Source organism: Poecilia latipinna, unplaced genomic scaffold, assembly GCF_001443285.1.
Source record: "Poecilia latipinna isolate Pla-1442-1.1 unplaced genomic scaffold, P_latipinna-1.0 Scaffold1201, whole genome shotgun sequence".
Taxonomy (NCBI): domain Eukaryota; kingdom Metazoa; phylum Chordata; class Actinopteri; order Cyprinodontiformes; family Poeciliidae; genus Poecilia; species Poecilia latipinna.
The window spans coordinates 68983-87064 of NW_015113817.1; the positions used below are offsets into that span (position 1 = coordinate 68983).

Genomic DNA, 18082 nt, shown 5'->3' on the forward strand with positions numbered 1-18082 from the left:
GTAAAAGTTTAGTCATTATTCTAAAGTTTGAGACCAAGAGTCCAAAACCTTTACAATAAAGGAGTAAATTATTACAGAAGATTATCAGAGTAATTTTAAAAAATCTACTTTTTTCTCAGAATTCTGAATTTAATCACATATTTCTGACTTTTGACATCAGAAAAGTCAGAATTCTGAGAAAAATGTCAAAATTCTGAAAAAAATTCAGTATTCAGAAAAAAGTCAGAAAAAAATCTGAATTTTTTTAGTCGCCCTCATTATCTTCAGTACATTTTTGTCCTCAGTCCAGCCAAATAAAACTGGTTTAGTGCAGCATATAATCAATGACCTTTGAAAAAGATATCTAATAGTTTTTCAAAAGTATCTACTGTAGGAAATTTGTTGTCAATTTAAAAAAACAACAGCTATTTTATTGGTTTTATACAGGTTTTAGAATAAAGAAAACATTTCACTATTGATTTTGCTATTTGTTGTTATTTATATGAATTATTGTAATTTTGGTCTCAACAATACCAAAATCTCCACATAACTGGAAATCATTTGTAAATGATTGTTTTTAATTCCAGTACTTGAGTAGCTGTTTTTTTTATTTACCAAATATTTTTTACTTTTACTTGAGTAAAAATATGTTAAAGTACCATTTTTAGATACTTTACTGAGATATTTATTTGTTGTGTTATATCTAATATTGCTAGCTTTTGTTTCAATAAGTTATTCAAGATGAAGAAATTTCCATTGTACATATCTATTTAAATACCAAACTTTCACAATTTTCTTCTAAAAATCCGATAATATACAGGCATAACAAAATATACTAAAATCATTGTTTATCCATACCATTAGTTAAATCTAGGAAAAATCAAAACAAAGATAGCTAAAGGTGATGATCAGATGAAGGATGGTCACTTTTCCACTTTCATAACTTCTTTTTAAGGACAAAATGCTACTAAATTATATGGATAATAGAACTACAATGAAAAGAAAAAACACATTAGAAACCCAGGGTTAAAGAAAAAGTCCAAGATTGAAACCAAGTTTGTTTTTATGCAAAAAACAGATGGGACTGTTTCGGTTATTATTAATAAAATAAGTTTTGCATCCCATAAAACATTTACTTTTGAAGATTGCAAGTGTTTAGAAACATAGGGTCAAAAACAAGAGTAAAGAATAAAGTGTGAATTAAACAAAATAAATATTAACACTACATGCAGCATAAATGTTTTTTTTGTTTGCATTTTTCTAAACACAAATACTTTGAAGGTTTTAAATACAAATTAGACTCAAGACAACATGAATTAAATCAACACCAGCATTTATTTATTTTTTTCCAAAAGCATGTAAAAAAAGGAAAACTTGATTGTGTACAGTGGTGGAGAGAAAAGAGAGATGCTTACATTTGAAACACAAGTATTAAAGGAAAACGGGGGGGAAAGACTGTAAACAGTCCAAACCTCTTCTTTTTTATTTTTATTTTTTGCTGTAAGGCCGTCTCAACCCTCAGGTCAAGTCTGGAAAACGAAACACCTTCAGAGATGCATACATTATTATCGTCTCGGTGACAACAGCAATATAACAACATGTATGTCCAGCACAAAAAGGAGCAGACTCACAGATTTAACATCATCATCATGTCACACTGCAGTCATTCACCTGAACCTCTGGGCTCCAGTGTAAATACGTTTAAACCAGTTTACATCAGTTTAAACCAGTTTACACTAGTGTAAACCAGTTTCTGCTTTACTCAACTTAAAGGTGTGCAGTTCACAGATTCTGCTGTTGTACCTTGGCAAACTGCAGAGGATGACAGAAACAGCATTTCTAAAAACAAGTCACTTGATTTTAAAGCGTTGAAATCGTAGGAACTGTAAGAGGAAAAACGTTTGGCTGTGGAAATGTGGATAAAAATGACGGCTGCTGGTTGGGTGCAGGGATCTTATTAAAGCAGCGGTGTCAAACTCATCTTCGTCTTGGGTCAAATCAAGATCACCAGTGTTCTGAAAGGCCCGGCTGTCCCAGAATGCATTGATAAAACCAGTCAAAATATTAATTAATTCTTAAAATTAAACAACATTGAACATCTTTTCAGTCCGTCCAGGGTTTCACATTTGTTTGTTCCAATCAAAGAGTTAATTGGTATTAATTTGTGACGATAAATGTAATTTTTTAAATTTCTATAATCTGACTGATGTCAGATTATTAAGGTTATTAAGATTATTATTGTTAATTATTATTATTATTCAGATTATTATTATTAAGACTGAGGCAGCTGTTTAGTACAAGTAAGAAAGAGAGCGCCACTGAAACCCAAATGTTTTTGTGAAAAATCTTCAATAAACTCGTAATTATGTGTGAAAAAGTTTAGGGATTTGTTCATTTTGAGTGAATTTCCACAATAATTTGCAAGAAACTGGAGGGACTGATTGATGTAATCTGGCAGAAAATAGATAAAGCCAGATTTGAATTAATTGGTAAAATAATGTTTAAGCACACTGTTCTCTTGCCGGATTTGGCCCCCGGGCCTCGAGTTTGACACGTGCTCTAAACAAAAAAAACATAACAAAAAAACATGAACTTCTTATGGGAATCTTGTTAAAACACAATCAGGTGAACTACTTATTCCTAAGGCTTGACTCTCTTTCTCTTTTCCGCACAGCATGCTCAGTTTCACAGTAAACTTTCAGTCACAAAACGAACTTTGTGTCATTCAAGTGTCAGCAATATTCACACATTTTAGGAAATTAGATGTTTAATTGGTGGAATATAAACATGGCGACGTCGATTAACTAGATTCTCTTGGGAGTTTTGAATAAAAAGCACTGCAGACCGAGGCAACATATTGAAAAAGGCTGTTAGGTTCTTAGGCAAATTACTCACAGGGCCCTCTTTCACTGACAAGCTTTCTCCAGCAGAGGGAGCTCTGCAATGGGGTTTGTAAGCATGAAAACTGCAAAACGAGCCTTTTGAGAATAGGTCCACTTGCGTAACTGCTTGGTATGCAACAGAAAGTATGAAGAGAAAGGCAATAATACAAAAGTGAATATTATCCACCTTTTTTTGGGATGTAAATGATGACTATCTAGTGGTATGAATGCCACACAATTTCTCAAAGATGCTTCATCTCTTACCCAAAAAGGTTTCATCCACATCTTTATGAATCAAAAACATCGAGTAGACTAATTCTTTAAGAATTTCGGATTAACAATCACAATCTTCACAAGACTTATCAATGACTAACATGCCTCAAACAACAGAGGAGCAACATTTTCTTGTCTGTTGTCACATATAAGCAGACAAGGCCTCAGTTTCCGTCGTGATTTTCAATATCATGTTTGGTAATTGTGTTTGCTTGTGCAAAGTGAGAGTACAGCAAGATGGAGAAGGAGGGAAACGCTCAACAGTCACAAACCACGGCTCTATGTACAGATAGCATACAAAACACAGGTTTCAGAAATTATTTCATATTCCGATAATAAAAGTACAGAAACGGGCTGCTACACTGCAAAAACACAAAAGCTTACCAAGTAATTTTGGGTGAGTTTCTAGCGCAAATATCTTAGTAAAATGGAAATAAGACAAAACTAACTTACAAGTAACTTCTCAGCAAGATATGGGAGCTTATTTTAAGTCAGTAATTCCTTAATATTAATTTTAAAAGCACTAGTTCTACTGGCAGATTATTTAAACTACAATAAAGCATTTTCCTCATATTATAAGACAAATAATCTGTCAATTAGCTAGTTGCTGGTGAAAACTGGCACTTTTTCATCAACGTTAAGGAATTATAAACTTAAAACAAGCTCCTATGAGTTCCTTAAAAGATACTTGTAAGTCAGTTTTGTCTTATTTCAAGCACTAGTAACTCAACCAAAATTACTCTGTAAGATTTTGTGTTTTTGCAGTGCATGCACTGATGAAACAAAACCGTTCACAACACAAGACGTAATTACAGTTTAAAGGTAAGGCTATTAAGACCCAGTCGTGCTAACATGCAAGGATAAGACTGAGAGAGGGAATTCAAAAACAAGAAGCGGATGAATTGAATATTAATAATAAAAAGTAAAACATGAGGTGAGCTGTTGCCGATGTGTGCGGTTGTTATACAGTACTCTGTACCCTGTTTGTTCCTGAATAAACCTGTAACAGCGTACCACAGCGAGGGATTATTGAAACTATGCATCGATCTTATTGGGTAAAAACTGACCTGAGTGCATGCTCTGTTTGAAACATTGTTGCTCTGAAACTCTTCTGAAATGCCTGAGGATGTGGTAGAATACTCAAAAAAATGGTGCAAATTATTATCATTCCTTTTTATTATGAGAAGAAAAAGAAACGTTTTTGATGCGCTCCCCATTTTACACTGCAAAAACACAAAACCTTACCAAGTGATTTTGGTTTAGATTGTAGTGCAAATATCTTAGTAAACTTGAAATAAGACAAAACTAACTTACCAACAACTTTTCAGCAAGAAATAAGAGCTTGTTTTAAGTCAATAATTCCTTAATATTGATTAAAGAGTGCATGTTCCACTGGTGCCGTTACCTAGCAACCCCAGCCAAGCCCAGCCCCGTTACCTAGCAACCCAGTTTGAGTTCCACTGGCAGTTTATTTCACTTTAAGTAAAATAATCTGCCAATAGAACTAGTAGATTTTCATCAATATTAAGGAATTATTGGCTCTTATTTCTTGCTGAAATGTTACTTGTAAGTTAATTGTCGTTATTTCATATGAACTAAGATATTTGCATTACAAACTAGACCAAAAATACTTGGTAAGAATTTGTGTGGGTCTTTTTTAGTGCAGGGAACAAATTTGGTCACAATCAACTATCAATTCCAGAGGAAAGAGGAAAATAAAGGTGTAAAATAATAGTCAATTAAAATCTCCAGATGTTTTGATGCTATGGGTCTTTTCTAAGCAGTTTGTGCATGTTTCTGTTCAGATGGCGTTTTTTAAAAAAGCGCGTGGTCAAATTAACTGCCCAGCATAATGAGGCATGTGTTCATCGCAAAACATGCTGGAGGTGTTCAAAAGGACAAAAAAAAAAAAAAAAAGAAAAAAAAAAGGCAGGTGTGATCATGGCGACTTTGTGATGGTGTCCGACTCCTTGGAAGCCCAGAGCTCTTTGTGCTGCTTGCGTCCGAAACCCTCGTCGTAGTTGCCTTTGCTTTTGAAAAGCTGCTGGAAGTGGGGCTTGCAGTAAAACTCGCCCTGAAGAGCTGCGAAGGAGCCGAGGCTGCGGAGCAGGACGGGATCACAGAGTTACAAAGGAAGCTGAAGGAAGGAATCATATAACCGAAGAAAACAAAGAAAGCCAAGCGCATTATTCACCTCAGCTTGGCTTTGCAGTGCTTGCAGCAGAAGCACGCTGAATGGAAAACCAGGTTGTTGGCAACCAATCTCTCCATCGGGTAGACTGTCTTCTCACATGTTGCACACACTTCCTTTTGGGTCTTAAAGCTGAAAGACTGAACACATCAAGATATAATTTAATGGGAGCGCCACGCAGTGCAGTGAGAAAGTATAAATACTGCAGGGTTTCCCTCAGTGTATCAGAAGCCTGGCGGGCCACCAGGCTTTACTTGCGCCCCCACCAGGCTGAGAAATGTCTGTTTGTTTCTTGTAGATTGTTTATACATCAGTAACAGAGACAGCAAAGACGGGAAAAATCGAGTCTGTTTGGTGAAATGTTGGGAAGCACAATGACATCATAGTGTGGTCAGTATTTGAACACATAGGGAGATTAAATGTGCAGGACTTTGGTCAACAGCTGTTGTTTTAAAAGAGCTTAGGGCTAAAACAATTAATCAGATTAATCGTGATTAATCGATTAATAACTCCCTTTAACCTGTCATTCACAGGTTGTCATTCACAACGAGAGGACCCAAATCTGGGTCCTCTCGTTGTGAATGACAGGTTAAGAGGAATGACTCATATATCTGGTTAGTTCTAAATTTAGAGCATCCAGACTCAGAAAAGGTTTACAGAAAAACCTTTTTCTGTAAATATGTTCTAAACAGAACGCCTCAAGAGTTTTAGCTTCACCTGGTTCAAATTCACCTGGTGAAAATGATCCTGTTTAGCACCGTTTTCTATGTTGATGTTTTTTTTTTTTTGTTTTAGCTGTAGATGCATCCTTTGCTAAAAATAATAAATTGTACACAAAAGAAATGCTAATTTATTTAATTTTAGGCAAAAAAAGTGTTTAGAAATAGATGCATTTCTAATATTGTATAAAATAAGCTTAAGTGGTTAAATGAAAAATCTGCAGAACGTGCCAATTTCTTTTATCTGGTTAATCAATTAATCGTCAGAATAACTGATTACTAAAACTGTTAAATGTGCTATATAAATAAATTTATGTTGACTTTTCTGTCCAGATTTGCCAGTTTCTGTGGGTTTAGTGTTTTATCTCCATGTTCATGTGACGAGTTTGGAAAATGTCACAAACCAGAAAAACAAAAGAAGCAGAGAGCAGTGAAGGCATCACCGGCTGGTTACCTTCGATCGCTGGACAGATTTATCTTCAGTGTTGGTTCTGGTGTCCTGAAAAAAACAAGAAAAAAACATATTTGTTATTTCAGCTAATATTTTAAAACACCCCAAAGCTTCGATGTATCTACAAATTCATTATAAATGGCAGAAGATGATTGGATTAATGGTCTACAGAGCGGTTTTTCTACCTTTACCAGTGTGTTTGTGTCATGAGTCTGATCTGTTTCTCTCCCCCCGGTTTGATTTTGCTCCATCTGTCTCTCTGCACCCCGGGGAGAGGATCAGGTGCCTCCTGTCTGCACCGAGGCCTGAAAATCAGCTTTTCTCATCTCATTACGAGATTTATCAGCTTAATGTACGGCTTAAAAACTAAATGTCTGATTTTTTTCATTCCAGATTCAATGTTTTTAATTTTTAAAATCACTTTCTTTTCTAAATTGTGTTTCTAAAGAAATGACCAGAGTTTGGTAGTAACTGGTCATATTTTCTTCAGGAAGTTTTTGGAAAAATGTACTTTTATTAGTATTTTTACTACGCTGTACTTTTTACTTTTACTTCAGTAATTTTATTAAGAAGTATTTCTACTCTTACTTGAGTAAAATTTCTGGATTTTCTCCCCATTGAATGTTTTTAACCAAACATTCAGCAGACACAGACCTGTAGTTTTTCTTTACATTTAATCAGTTTTTTATTTAAAAAAAATATGTGGAAAAAAATATTTTTTGTTACTTATATGAATTATCATCATTTTGATTATTAAAATACCAAAGTTTCCACTTAACTTTATATTTTGGTCCATCTAGTGATGTAATTTTTAAATATTAAATTATTGATAATTTGATCAGTTTTTTGACCAGATACTTTTTTTACTCTTAATTGAGTAATTTCTTGTTACTTTTACTTGAGTAAAAATATGTTGAAGCAGTGCTACTCTCCCCGCCTCTGGAAATTACAAATGACAGAAAATATATTTTTAAAGTGTCTTATTTTAATAATCCCTTCTGTGAATCATATGATGGAGTATTAGGGTCAGGCTAATTTTTGTTAAAACTATCAAAATGTAGCGATAATATAGGCAAGAAAACATGCATTTTTACCACAAAAACATATTAAAATTAAGAAAAGGAAGTTGTTTTAATGAAAAAAAAACATACAAAAAAGAAGAAATAGTTGTGCTACTGATAGTAATTTGATACTGATGTGTTGAAGAAGTGTTTCTTTATCTGTAAAGCTTATACCAAAGTATAAGTTCACAAGATGTTCAACTTCCCTCATTTAATTCTTTTTTTACTATTTTTCACATTGAAGTTCTCATGAAATTACTACTTCAGTCTCCTACAGCTTTATTCTGGCAATTTTCTGACTTTATTCTTGTTATTTAAATTAAAATTATATTGTAGCCTAGCTCTACAAGAGCCCCAATAAATAAGTGGAAGCTGTCAAACGCGTTTGTCATACAAGATGGCGGCCTTGGGTGGACCTACATCACTCGTAACTATGGAAACTAAAAAAAAAATCCAGATTTTCCAAAAATTAAATCTTCAAACACCAAAAGAGTTAATTTATTGATAAAACTGAGCCACAGTTCAATGGTTCGTGATTGATATAGAGAAGCATTTACCACACTGTTTCTGTAAGTTGGTATTTTAACGTCCTTATTCAAGACGTTTCCATCAATCAGGTGAAATTTTAGCAACGATCACAACTAAAGCAGATAATAAACAGAAATGGACTGAACGGCTGCCGCAGAAAAAGCTCAGTAGGAGCAAAAACTGGCAGCTTCTGTTGAGGAAGAAGGGGAAAGTCCACTGGAAACCTTTCTAAAAGCTTCTTATGTAAGTTTGGCTGGAGATCAATGTGTAAAAATGGGAGTTTGAGGCTAGTAACAGATGCACATGGTAAGAGCTGCAGCATAATTTTACAGATTAATATTTGCATAACAAATGGAGCCAATGTTCACCAACATGCTAGTGGTAAACCGTATCAAACTGGTAGTGCCAACATGCTAGTTATAGCCACCATCCAAATGGTAGTGTCTAATTTTTATCTAATTTTTAATTTATTAGCTTACTTAATGCAGTAAGTGAATAAGCTAGTGATATTTCACATCCAAATGGTAGTGTCAACATGCTAGTCACTCGAAATGCTAGTAATAGCCCCATGCTAACAATAGCCTAATTGCTAAAATTAGCATTTTATCAATTTTTTTAATTATTAGCTAGGTTTAGCATACTTAATGGAGCAAGTCAGTTTAAGTAATGCTTGCATACTGAGTTCAGTAGGTCACTGGTAGCCATTATGCTAGTTAATTACTTTCCTTAATGGTTGATCATTTGTATCAAAGGTCGCATCTACAGCAACAAAAATACCATCTACCAATCTTGTGATTATTTTTTCATTAATAAATGGATAGCAAAAGGTCATTAATAGGAGATTTAATGAACCAGGTAAAATTAAAAATGCCGCCTGAACATATTTACTACAAAATGTTTTTCATTTTAAATGCAACATTTGTTTATTTTTGTAGAGTTTTAGCTTAATTAATGCTCTGACTATATCGTTTTTTTTTTAGTTAAAGGTCGTTTTAAAGTCTGTATCCTTTAAACGATTAATCGATTACTAAATTAGTTGATGATTATTTCAATAATTGATTATTCACGATTAATCGTTTGAGTATAACTAACCAGACACATCAGTCATTCGTGTTAAAGGAATCTATACCGGAAACATTTTAGCATCATATTTTGCACCAGTCTCAGCTGTTATCCTAACTCAACAATGTGCAAGACATTTTGACGTAACTTTATTGATGAAACACTTCACAAACAGACAGGAAAACAAAGGGTGTTGCCTGCACTCAGGACAACCGGATGACATGTTTTTGTAGCGATTAGTTAATTAACAGTGAAGCCATGCATCTTCCTGTAGATGCAATCACATCGCAACAGTCAAGCATGTCCTCCTCATCCTCGGTTCCTCCTGAGAGCAGTCATTATGTTGCTGCTAGCTTTCAGACAGCTAATGCGTTCTGATTATCAAGCACACTGCATGCTGCACCACTTCCTGTGGTTGTTGTACACATGCTGAACGAAAAAGACTTTGATCTTCTCCAGAAACTGTTGAAAATTAAGCTTAAATTTAAAGTTTTTGCAGGAGAGGTATAGCTTCTTCACAGGAGAGCTGCAGTAAAATCTTGTAATTGCAGCCATAAAAGGAAAATCGACTGTTATCAAACTTATATTTTTCACATTCATCTAACATGTATTTAGATTTGCATGTGCCATCTTGGTCTGTCTTTGCCATATATGTACATAAGCCTCAGTTTCCTCAAACTGCTCAAATGTGGCAGGAACTTGTTACGACACATCTGTTTCTCCTGTCCTGCAGACAACGAGAAAAGTAACCCAGTTGCAGTCTTATTCTCACTGGTAATTGTCTGCTGACAATTACTTCCCAAGTTTCACCGCAAAAAAAGGTTGAAGAAAACTAATGGTTCGCATGATACCAATCAATGTGGCCTCAATAACTTAAGGGGAAATGAAAACCCTCTGTGAGCAAAAAACTAAGTGTTCATAAAGAGGTTTTATAGTGGAACTAATCCTCTCTGAACCAGCACTGTTTTAGCTGTGTGTGAGAAACTTCAGCCAGCTGGAGTCTGGTTATCTTACCAAACAAGGAGCACTTTCAGCTCAAATCGTCTTGCAAAAGAGCTTCAACTCTTAGCTCACTGCATCAATTCCTCTCTCTGAGCCTCCGCTTGGGCTGTAATCTCACCTCCACATGCCAGCCAGCGTGTGTTTGTGTGAAACACACCCCGGGGCCGAGGGGATTGATTACAACAGGTTCCTCTGTTCTCTTTAACGGAGCTTCTGGGTATCTGCTTTGAGATTTATGTTCAACATTTAGGAGGCCGCTTCATCTCACTTCTTAGTCACTGCTGTGCATTAAACAAACTAGACATGACTGAGGGTGTTTCCCCAACTGATAATCAAGTAAAGAAACCAGAAACTGTGAAAATGTGCAAAAGCATTTCACTCCAACTCAAGAAAGTAGATGTGAAACAATGCAAAAACACAAAATCTTGCCAAGTATTTTTGGTCTAATTTCTAGTGCAAATATCTAGGTAAACTTGAAATAAGACAAAGTAACTTATAAGTAACTTTTCAGCAAGATATAGAGACTAGTTTTAAGTAAATAAAATAAAAAAGTTAATAAGAAAAGTGCTTGTTCTATTGGCACTTTTTTATTAACTTTTGCAGTGAATATATTGCAACTTCAGTAAGGAGGAGCAAAACCCTGTAAAATACAGAGCGTGGTTCTTGTTCTGCAGTAGCTTGGTACCAACCTTTAGTTAATGTTACTGCATTTATTTAGCTTATTTAAGTTAAATAAGTCCACAAACATTTAACTAATATCCATGTTTCACTGGGCAATGAATATGGCAGAACACAGAGGCCATTTCTCTTCAAAATGGACACATATCCATTTTCCAAGAATCACAAATCTAATTTGTTGCGATTCAGAATCAATATAAAATGTCCCAAAATCGGTTTAAATAAATAAAACAAATTTTCTGGCTTTTGGTCTCCATTTTGTGACGATGCTGGACGTCCTGACGTCGCCAAGCAGTTGGTACTGGCACCAAAACAAAAAGGAAATGGAAATGGAAAGAGAAAGAGCGATTCAACCGGTCTCGTCTTTGTTGAAGGCAAAACATTTCGACTCATTTTGATTTTTACTGAATGCCCAGGGTGTCCAGGCTTGACATGAACTGTGCAAAGTTTGCAAAACAAAGATTAGGCACTTCAGGAATATCACAAATGTGAGGAACCAAGCTGTGTTTTTTACTGAAAAATAACCAAGGTATTTTTACACTTGGTAGTTCAGTAGACTCAGTTAAGCTGAGGACTAAAGTTGCAACATTTGTTACATTTCCAGTTGCTGCAGTTCCTTTTCACACTGCACTGAGTCAAACAAACCAAACCCCTAGAAAAAAAAAACAAAAACACTTCCCCTCCTCGCCTGTGGGGGCGCTGCACCAAGAACCACTGAAGGACACGACACGAAACCTTCAGAAGAAGACATGACTGAATCTTCCTTGTTTGGTAACAAACACAAGCCATTTCTCACTCTAGCCCTAGACTCTGTAGTTTGTCTTGGTTGCATTTACCCGCTTTAGTCCGCTTGGCATTCACAAATACATTCGAACCGCACCAGAGTTCACTTCAACTGAACTGAGATTGAGGTTTGTAGGTGGACCAAAGTTCGCTTTTTTGGTCCAATTCAAGTTAAAACGCACCAAAAAAAGCTGGTGTGAATGCACCCTAAATGTTAAATGAACTGCATAAATGCTAACAGGTATAAATCTTCTTATCTAAGCAGCAGCAGCTGCTCTAAATACGGGCCTAGGATGGATGACTGCAGCCTCCAGCTCCCACTGAATGACATGTCTGGATTGGAAAAGTCGTAAATCCTACTCTTTTTTTTTTTTTTTTTTTTCAGGGAAAGAATTTAAAGATACAGCTAAAGATGGCATGGACTAAAGCTAGAGGTTCCTTCTTGTGCAAACACAATCCTTCAAGCCAGGTCATGCAAGTACTACAAAGACAAACCATCTTTACATTTAAACTGCTGACTGACTGGAAAAAAACAGGTATTTCACATCAGATTATCTCTGAATGCACACCGTAGGATGACTCACTGCTGCAGGGCCCTTTTAAGGAAGCTTGAATGTTAAAAATGTACTCTGTCAGCCATCCAAACATTCACTCTCCTGTTCCTTATTTTTAGAAACGCAATCATTGTATAATCATTGTGACAGTAGCTTGAACACAAACAGCTCAATTCAATGAAACAGCTGTCCAGAAGTTTGTCTTAAAGCTAAACTCAGCGGAGAATATTTTCCTGTTCGGAGCCAAGAGTTACTGCAGATTTCATATCTGCTTTTGTGTGTTTTCGTTTTGGATCTCCTAAATCACTTTGCTGGAAAAGAAGACAAATATAAATCAATAACTAAACATTTAGAGACCGAGACAAGAAGCCTGGGAAAATACTCCCAACTGGTATGAAGTTTCCAGAAAGTAAAACTTGATGCTGATTAGCCAGCTGCAAAAACTGATTAAACTTGTATGAATTGGACTCATTGAGAGAGGTTTAGTTCAGGATTCAGCTCTCCAGTCTGCAGAGTAATCACATCTAGCAACATGGTGAAACGTCTGGTCAGCCACTATTTCACTTCCCCAGCTGAACTTCCTGCTGGACCCAGAAAGTGACGGGGCATGTTTCTGCACCGGGTGGCATCCATCGCCATGTCTGCATGTCATGTCTCACTGACTCAGTGGACACGTCTCGTTTTGACTTCCTGTCTGACGAGGAAGAGCTTCAGGAGCCACGTAATTATGAGATAATAAGCTGCCAAATAACAGAACGTCGTGCTTTTAGTAACTCACAGATAAAACTCGAGAACAATTTCTTAAAAAAGGTTATGCTGATTGTTTACTGTCTGGAAATGTCCAAAGTTATCGATTAATGAGTTAATCCAGAGTTGATTGATATTATTGATCGACCAATGATTAATTGATAAGCATCCATTTTCATAAAATGTAATGTTTCTCTTGTATTAAGAGGGCCAACTGTCTTTTCAAAAAATAAAAGACAGTTGAATTAAAAATAGAATCAAGCTAATATATTCTAATAATTTCTGTATAATAACATCTGTATTTTAACTTAAGGAAATTGTCGAGTGTTTTTATTTCAAAACAGAACCGCATGAAGTTAATTTTCATCCCACCCGCACTCTGTTTGGACCGTTTCTCTTTTGGATTCTCATAATTGTGAGCTTATTGCAAATTTTGCTCAAAAATTGGCAAAAATCATTGGATTTAAAGGGGCAGTACGATGCATTTTCCAGGCACATTGTGCCATTTTATAGCATAATTAAACAGATCATTTTATTTGTAATAACAATGCTATATATACAAAATATAATACATAATTAAACACCTTGAAATTGGGCCTCTATCCTTTTAAAAACTCCACCTTCAGGAAGTCATCACAACATGGCTCCTTTATTAACCCTTTAACAACGTTTCTACCAGCGCTGCACTGAGAAGAAGCTCCTCTAACAAGCTCAGCTGATGTTTGCTAATTGCTGCTGGCTAGTCTGAAGGAGCTGATTGGGGGACGCTCAGAGGAGGAGCTCAGAGGAGGAGCTGTGCCTCGGAGGGGGAGCTAGGTCCACCCAGGCGTCTTACACAGCCTACTGGTTGCCATGGAGATTATAGGAATACAGCAACACTCCATGTTTGCTTTTGATGAGGGAGTGACATTATAACATAATGTAAAGCTCAAAATATTACATTTTACACAACACTGCCCCTTTAACTGACTGCTAACTCCCACCTGCAGGTGGCAGTATTTCTTACTTCTGCTACCTCAGCCTCATTTGATGTCAAGTAACAAAAGGGGAGCAATTTCAGTTCTTCAATTAATAAAAATGTTTGTGCCTCCCATCTGTTTGCTTGTTATTTCTTTCTCATCTTTGTGGAAGGGATTTAAAGAAAGAAACATCATGAAATTCTTTACAAATATTTCTGAACTAGCAAAAACAATAGCAAAATCCTGGAGGGATTGTTGATGTAGGTCATCCATTCAACCCAAATCGACTATTTGGTTACATGTAAAAATGAGAGTGGGGAAGTTCAGAGCTCAAGAATAAAGCAGCCATTTTATCTTCCTTCTTCTTTACTTTCATGAGTTAGCTTTAATGTAGCAATAGCACGTTTGATCGGAGTCAAGTCATTGGGTTTTGAGTAGGGAAAAAATTTTAAAATTTCATCACATATTTCCACACTCAACACTTTTTAACTCGTTTTTAAAAGTACAAGAGCAAAAGGTTCAATATTTGTCCTCAAAAACAATCCAGACTGGATGTAATATTTTTCCATACCTACATTTTTCTTAAATTCGTAACTTTTTAAAACTTTTTCAGACAAACCGTGTCTAAAGCTTGTCTTAAATGTCAATTTTCCTCAACAAAAGCTGATTAGAACCTTCTTAAAAATGATTTTGGCCAAACCTTCATGGAGAAAAAGCAGAAAATAAACAACGAAATGAAGCACAGTTCTCATTTCAATCCTATTTGCATGGAGCAATTCTGAGAAATAGCGTGCAGAGAAAGTGACACTGGCTTTTCAGCAGGAAAGTAAGCAGCTTGTGATATTTGACAATGCAGAAAGTTTACTTCCCTTTTTTTAAAAAACGTTTCTGTGAAACGACTTAAGATGCTCTGATGAATAAATAAATACAAATATCTGTTCTTGGCTGAAACACAAAATATGGCACCTTTGAAATAAGAAAAAAGATCAAAGACAAATGCTGGTTTCTATTTTTTCTGTTTGATATTTTAATAAACATAACCAAAGGCCGACTGGATGCTTTAAAAACATGCAGCATCTTGCAGCTTTGCTTCTGCAACTTGATTTAAGGTGGCTTACGAAACTTCTACAGCTGATCAGATGCTATCACAGAGGGGAGAAAATGAAATATTTCACAATCAAATTCTTCAGTGGAGCATGTCTCATCCAGCCCTGGAAACAAACTAAAACACAACTAGCATGCAAATATCTGCTTTGCAATCGCAGCAAGATTTTCATTCCAACCACACAAGGTACAAAGACGATGAACCAAGAAACAATCTTTCACTTACTTATTAAAGTGATTCCCTATGTTGCAGTAAATATTTGTATTTTAAAACGTGTCATAATTGAAAATAAAACATGCTGTGTAGGTTTCTAAACAAGCTGTTCAAAGGGTTCGGTACCTGACAGCAAAAGAAATGTGAGACTCGGTATCAGGTTCAGCCAACAACAAAATAAGAGCTCAAATGACATTATGACATGGAAGACGAAGCCTAAAAAAATCTATTTTTAATTTAAAACTTCAGATTTATCCCCAGGATACACGTGAATCTTCTCAGGAAATGGAAACAAATGATACAAATCAGAGTGAAGGAATGTGGTTATCTGCAGAACATTTTCATGCAGGCCTACCGACGCCATGATGGAAGAAACAAACCACAACAACATCTCCTTATAGAAACGGCGGCTTCTTCTGTGCAGAAAGACGTGAGTCAACTGGAAACTCACAGCTGAAATTCAGTAAAAATATGTTTTACTCTAAAGAAAATACAAACATCAAATCAAACTATCCATTTGGTTTGAACCTCTAAGTCTTTTTTTAATGTTTTAGTGCTTTTAATAATTTCAATTAAGACCCGAGTTGGGCAGTAACTAGTTACATTTACTCAGTTACATTTACTTGAGTAACTTTTTTTTTTAAATGTACTTTCAGGAGTGTTTTTACTACACTGTACTTTTTACTGTTATTTGAGTAATTCTGTTATGAAGTATTTCTACTCTTATTTGAGTAAAATGTCTGGATTCTTTACCAACTGAGTGAAAAAAAAACATGTTTTAACCAAAAACTTATACTGTTATTGTCATTTTCATAAAATACCAAAATTTACACTTAACTTTATATTTTGGTCCATCTGATTATGTAACTTTTAAATGTTAAATGATTGATAATTTGATCAGTTACTCAGTACTCGAGTCGACTTTTTTTCTTGGGTGGTTAGTTTTTACTTTTACTAGAGTAAAAATATGTTGAAGTAGTGCTACTCTTATTTTGTTTGCGTTTGTCTTAAATGTATTGTTTGTCTATAACTTTGTCTATTCTTTTATTACACTACAGTCAATAAAGTCAAACCAAACCAAAATTAGTACATCAATTGCCTACAGCTCCATCTGTCATCTGCTTTTTGGGTGAACAAATAAGACCTGAGACATAGATTCCGATATTTATCCAAAACAAGAGGCAGCAGTGCCTCTGAGATACTGAAAATCAGACAGTCTGAGAACTGTGGCAGGAAATGAAAGTTAGTGTAGTTAGGCCTAGGAGCCATATGCTGGCAAAATAATTAACAACCGATCAGGCTGTAGCGCCTCGCATGGATGAAAAGTGTCTTTGAAAGATCAGACAGCTGAAAGAAACTGCTTTATAACACAGGAAGTGAAACTCTCTTAGTGGGATGTTTATTATGCCTTCATACAGAAATAAGAAGCCGGATTAAAGTGGAGTCATGCAGTAATAGGGGATATCAGATGTCATTAATAATTTTACGATATGCAAAGGCTGTTTACTGTTAACGGTACACCAATGGTTTGAAACGTTACATATTAAAACACAAAACTACCCAAGTGCTTTTAGTGGGATGTCAAAAAATGTGACTGGAGTTTTCCCAATTTTTCAGGTACTGCTCCTTACAATTGGATCATATTGCAAATGTATGTTTTAGCCACTTTTTATATAAATAAATGACATTTTAGCGCTGTATTTTATGTTTTATGATACCCTGACTCAAACTCATACTTGCTCATGTATGCATGGAAATTATTTTCAAATTAAATTATACCAAAGATAATCCAAGAAACAATGGCCCTGACATGCTGTCCAACATCATATATACCTATATTCTAATGTATTTATTAGATATAGAAGGAGATCCAGCTGATACGAATTAATATGTCAGCTATAACACCTAATTTGTAAGGCAGTTACAACCCTGTGCTGCTACGCTTGACAGAACAAAACAATAACACTATGTTCGGCAACAAAGCGGTTTCCAAATCAGGAAATGGAAAGGAGGGGATTAGATTAACTGTTTATAAGATTAAAAACAACAGCAATCACATCTAAAAAAGTGTTATAAATGTCTTATTTAATACAGCGTTTTAATGTATAAATTAGCCTTTAAGCTAGCGAACCAGACGTTACAATTGGACGTTGCACTGTTAGCATTTTAAAGACCCCCGGTGGGGGGTATTTAAATCTAAGCCAAACAAGGATAAACACTTCGCTGAAATTAGAACTAAATAAAAACAGATGTTAATAAGAATCAGCATCCTGGACGATGGATCATTTCAGAATGGACAGGCATCATCACCTCACCTCAGAGGGAGAGAGAAAGAGAGAAGAGGCTGCAGACACGGTGCAAACCAACGGACAGAGAGGAAGAAAAAGCAGGACTCACCATCTGCGCTACTTGTCTGCGGTGCCCCGGCTAACAGTGAAATCGACTGGCTCAGAAACTGGACTCAAAATGTTGTCCCCAATTTCTTCTTGTGGTCTGGTAGGGTTTTGCCGTTGGAGCTAAGCCTGCTTGCCGGCGAGTTTCTACCCTCTGCTCCGCTCCTCGTCTCGGTTTTCAATACAACCGTTTTCTTCGTCGGCAGGATGTCGCACGCTATTGGCTCGCATCTGTTCCAGACATGTTCACGTTCTGTCGAACAAAATGAAACTACGTGAGAAATACAACGTTTTGTCGCCACGAGCGAGATTTCAGTAATTTTAAAAGGATATATTTACGATGGGAGTAAAGTTTTTACTTAAGGTGATGGCATTTGGTTAAAATTAAATTGTGTTTGTATCTGAGTCATCACAAATGTACTTTTATTGATGGTTATGATGTCCGACTTTGCAAGGCGCTCCTGAACATGTCATGTCTAATTCTGATAACGGTGCCCTAAAT

General features: G+C 35.7%; 1 protein-coding gene across 1 annotated transcript; it reads right to left on the reverse strand.

The window, feature by feature from the left end:
• Positions 1-4911: 4911 nt before the first annotated feature.
• On the reverse strand, positions 4912-17792 carry limd2 (LIM domain containing 2). The gene is made up of 4 exons (XM_015053784.1): positions 17585-17792; positions 6499-6543; positions 5329-5465; positions 4912-5233 (listed from the first exon to the last, which is right to left on the reverse strand). The coding sequence occupies exons 1-4, from the start codon at positions 17585-17587 to the stop codon at positions 5074-5076; spliced, it is 345 nt and encodes a 114-aa protein (XP_014909270.1). The 5' UTR covers positions 17588-17792; the 3' UTR covers positions 4912-5073.
• Positions 17793-18082: the final 290 nt, after the last annotated feature.

Bases quoted from the DNA above. Each gene is read 5' to 3' on its own strand.
- limd2 (XM_015053784.1), bottom strand. The intron at 5,466-6,498 runs GTAACCAGCCGG...TGATGTGTTCAG, and splicing joins AATCTGTCCAGCGATCGAAG to TCTTTCAGCTTTAAGACCCA. The intron at 5,234-5,328 runs GTGAATAATGCG...CCTGCTCCGCAG, and splicing joins CACTGCAAAGCCAAGCTGAG to CCTCGGCTCCTTCGCAGCTC.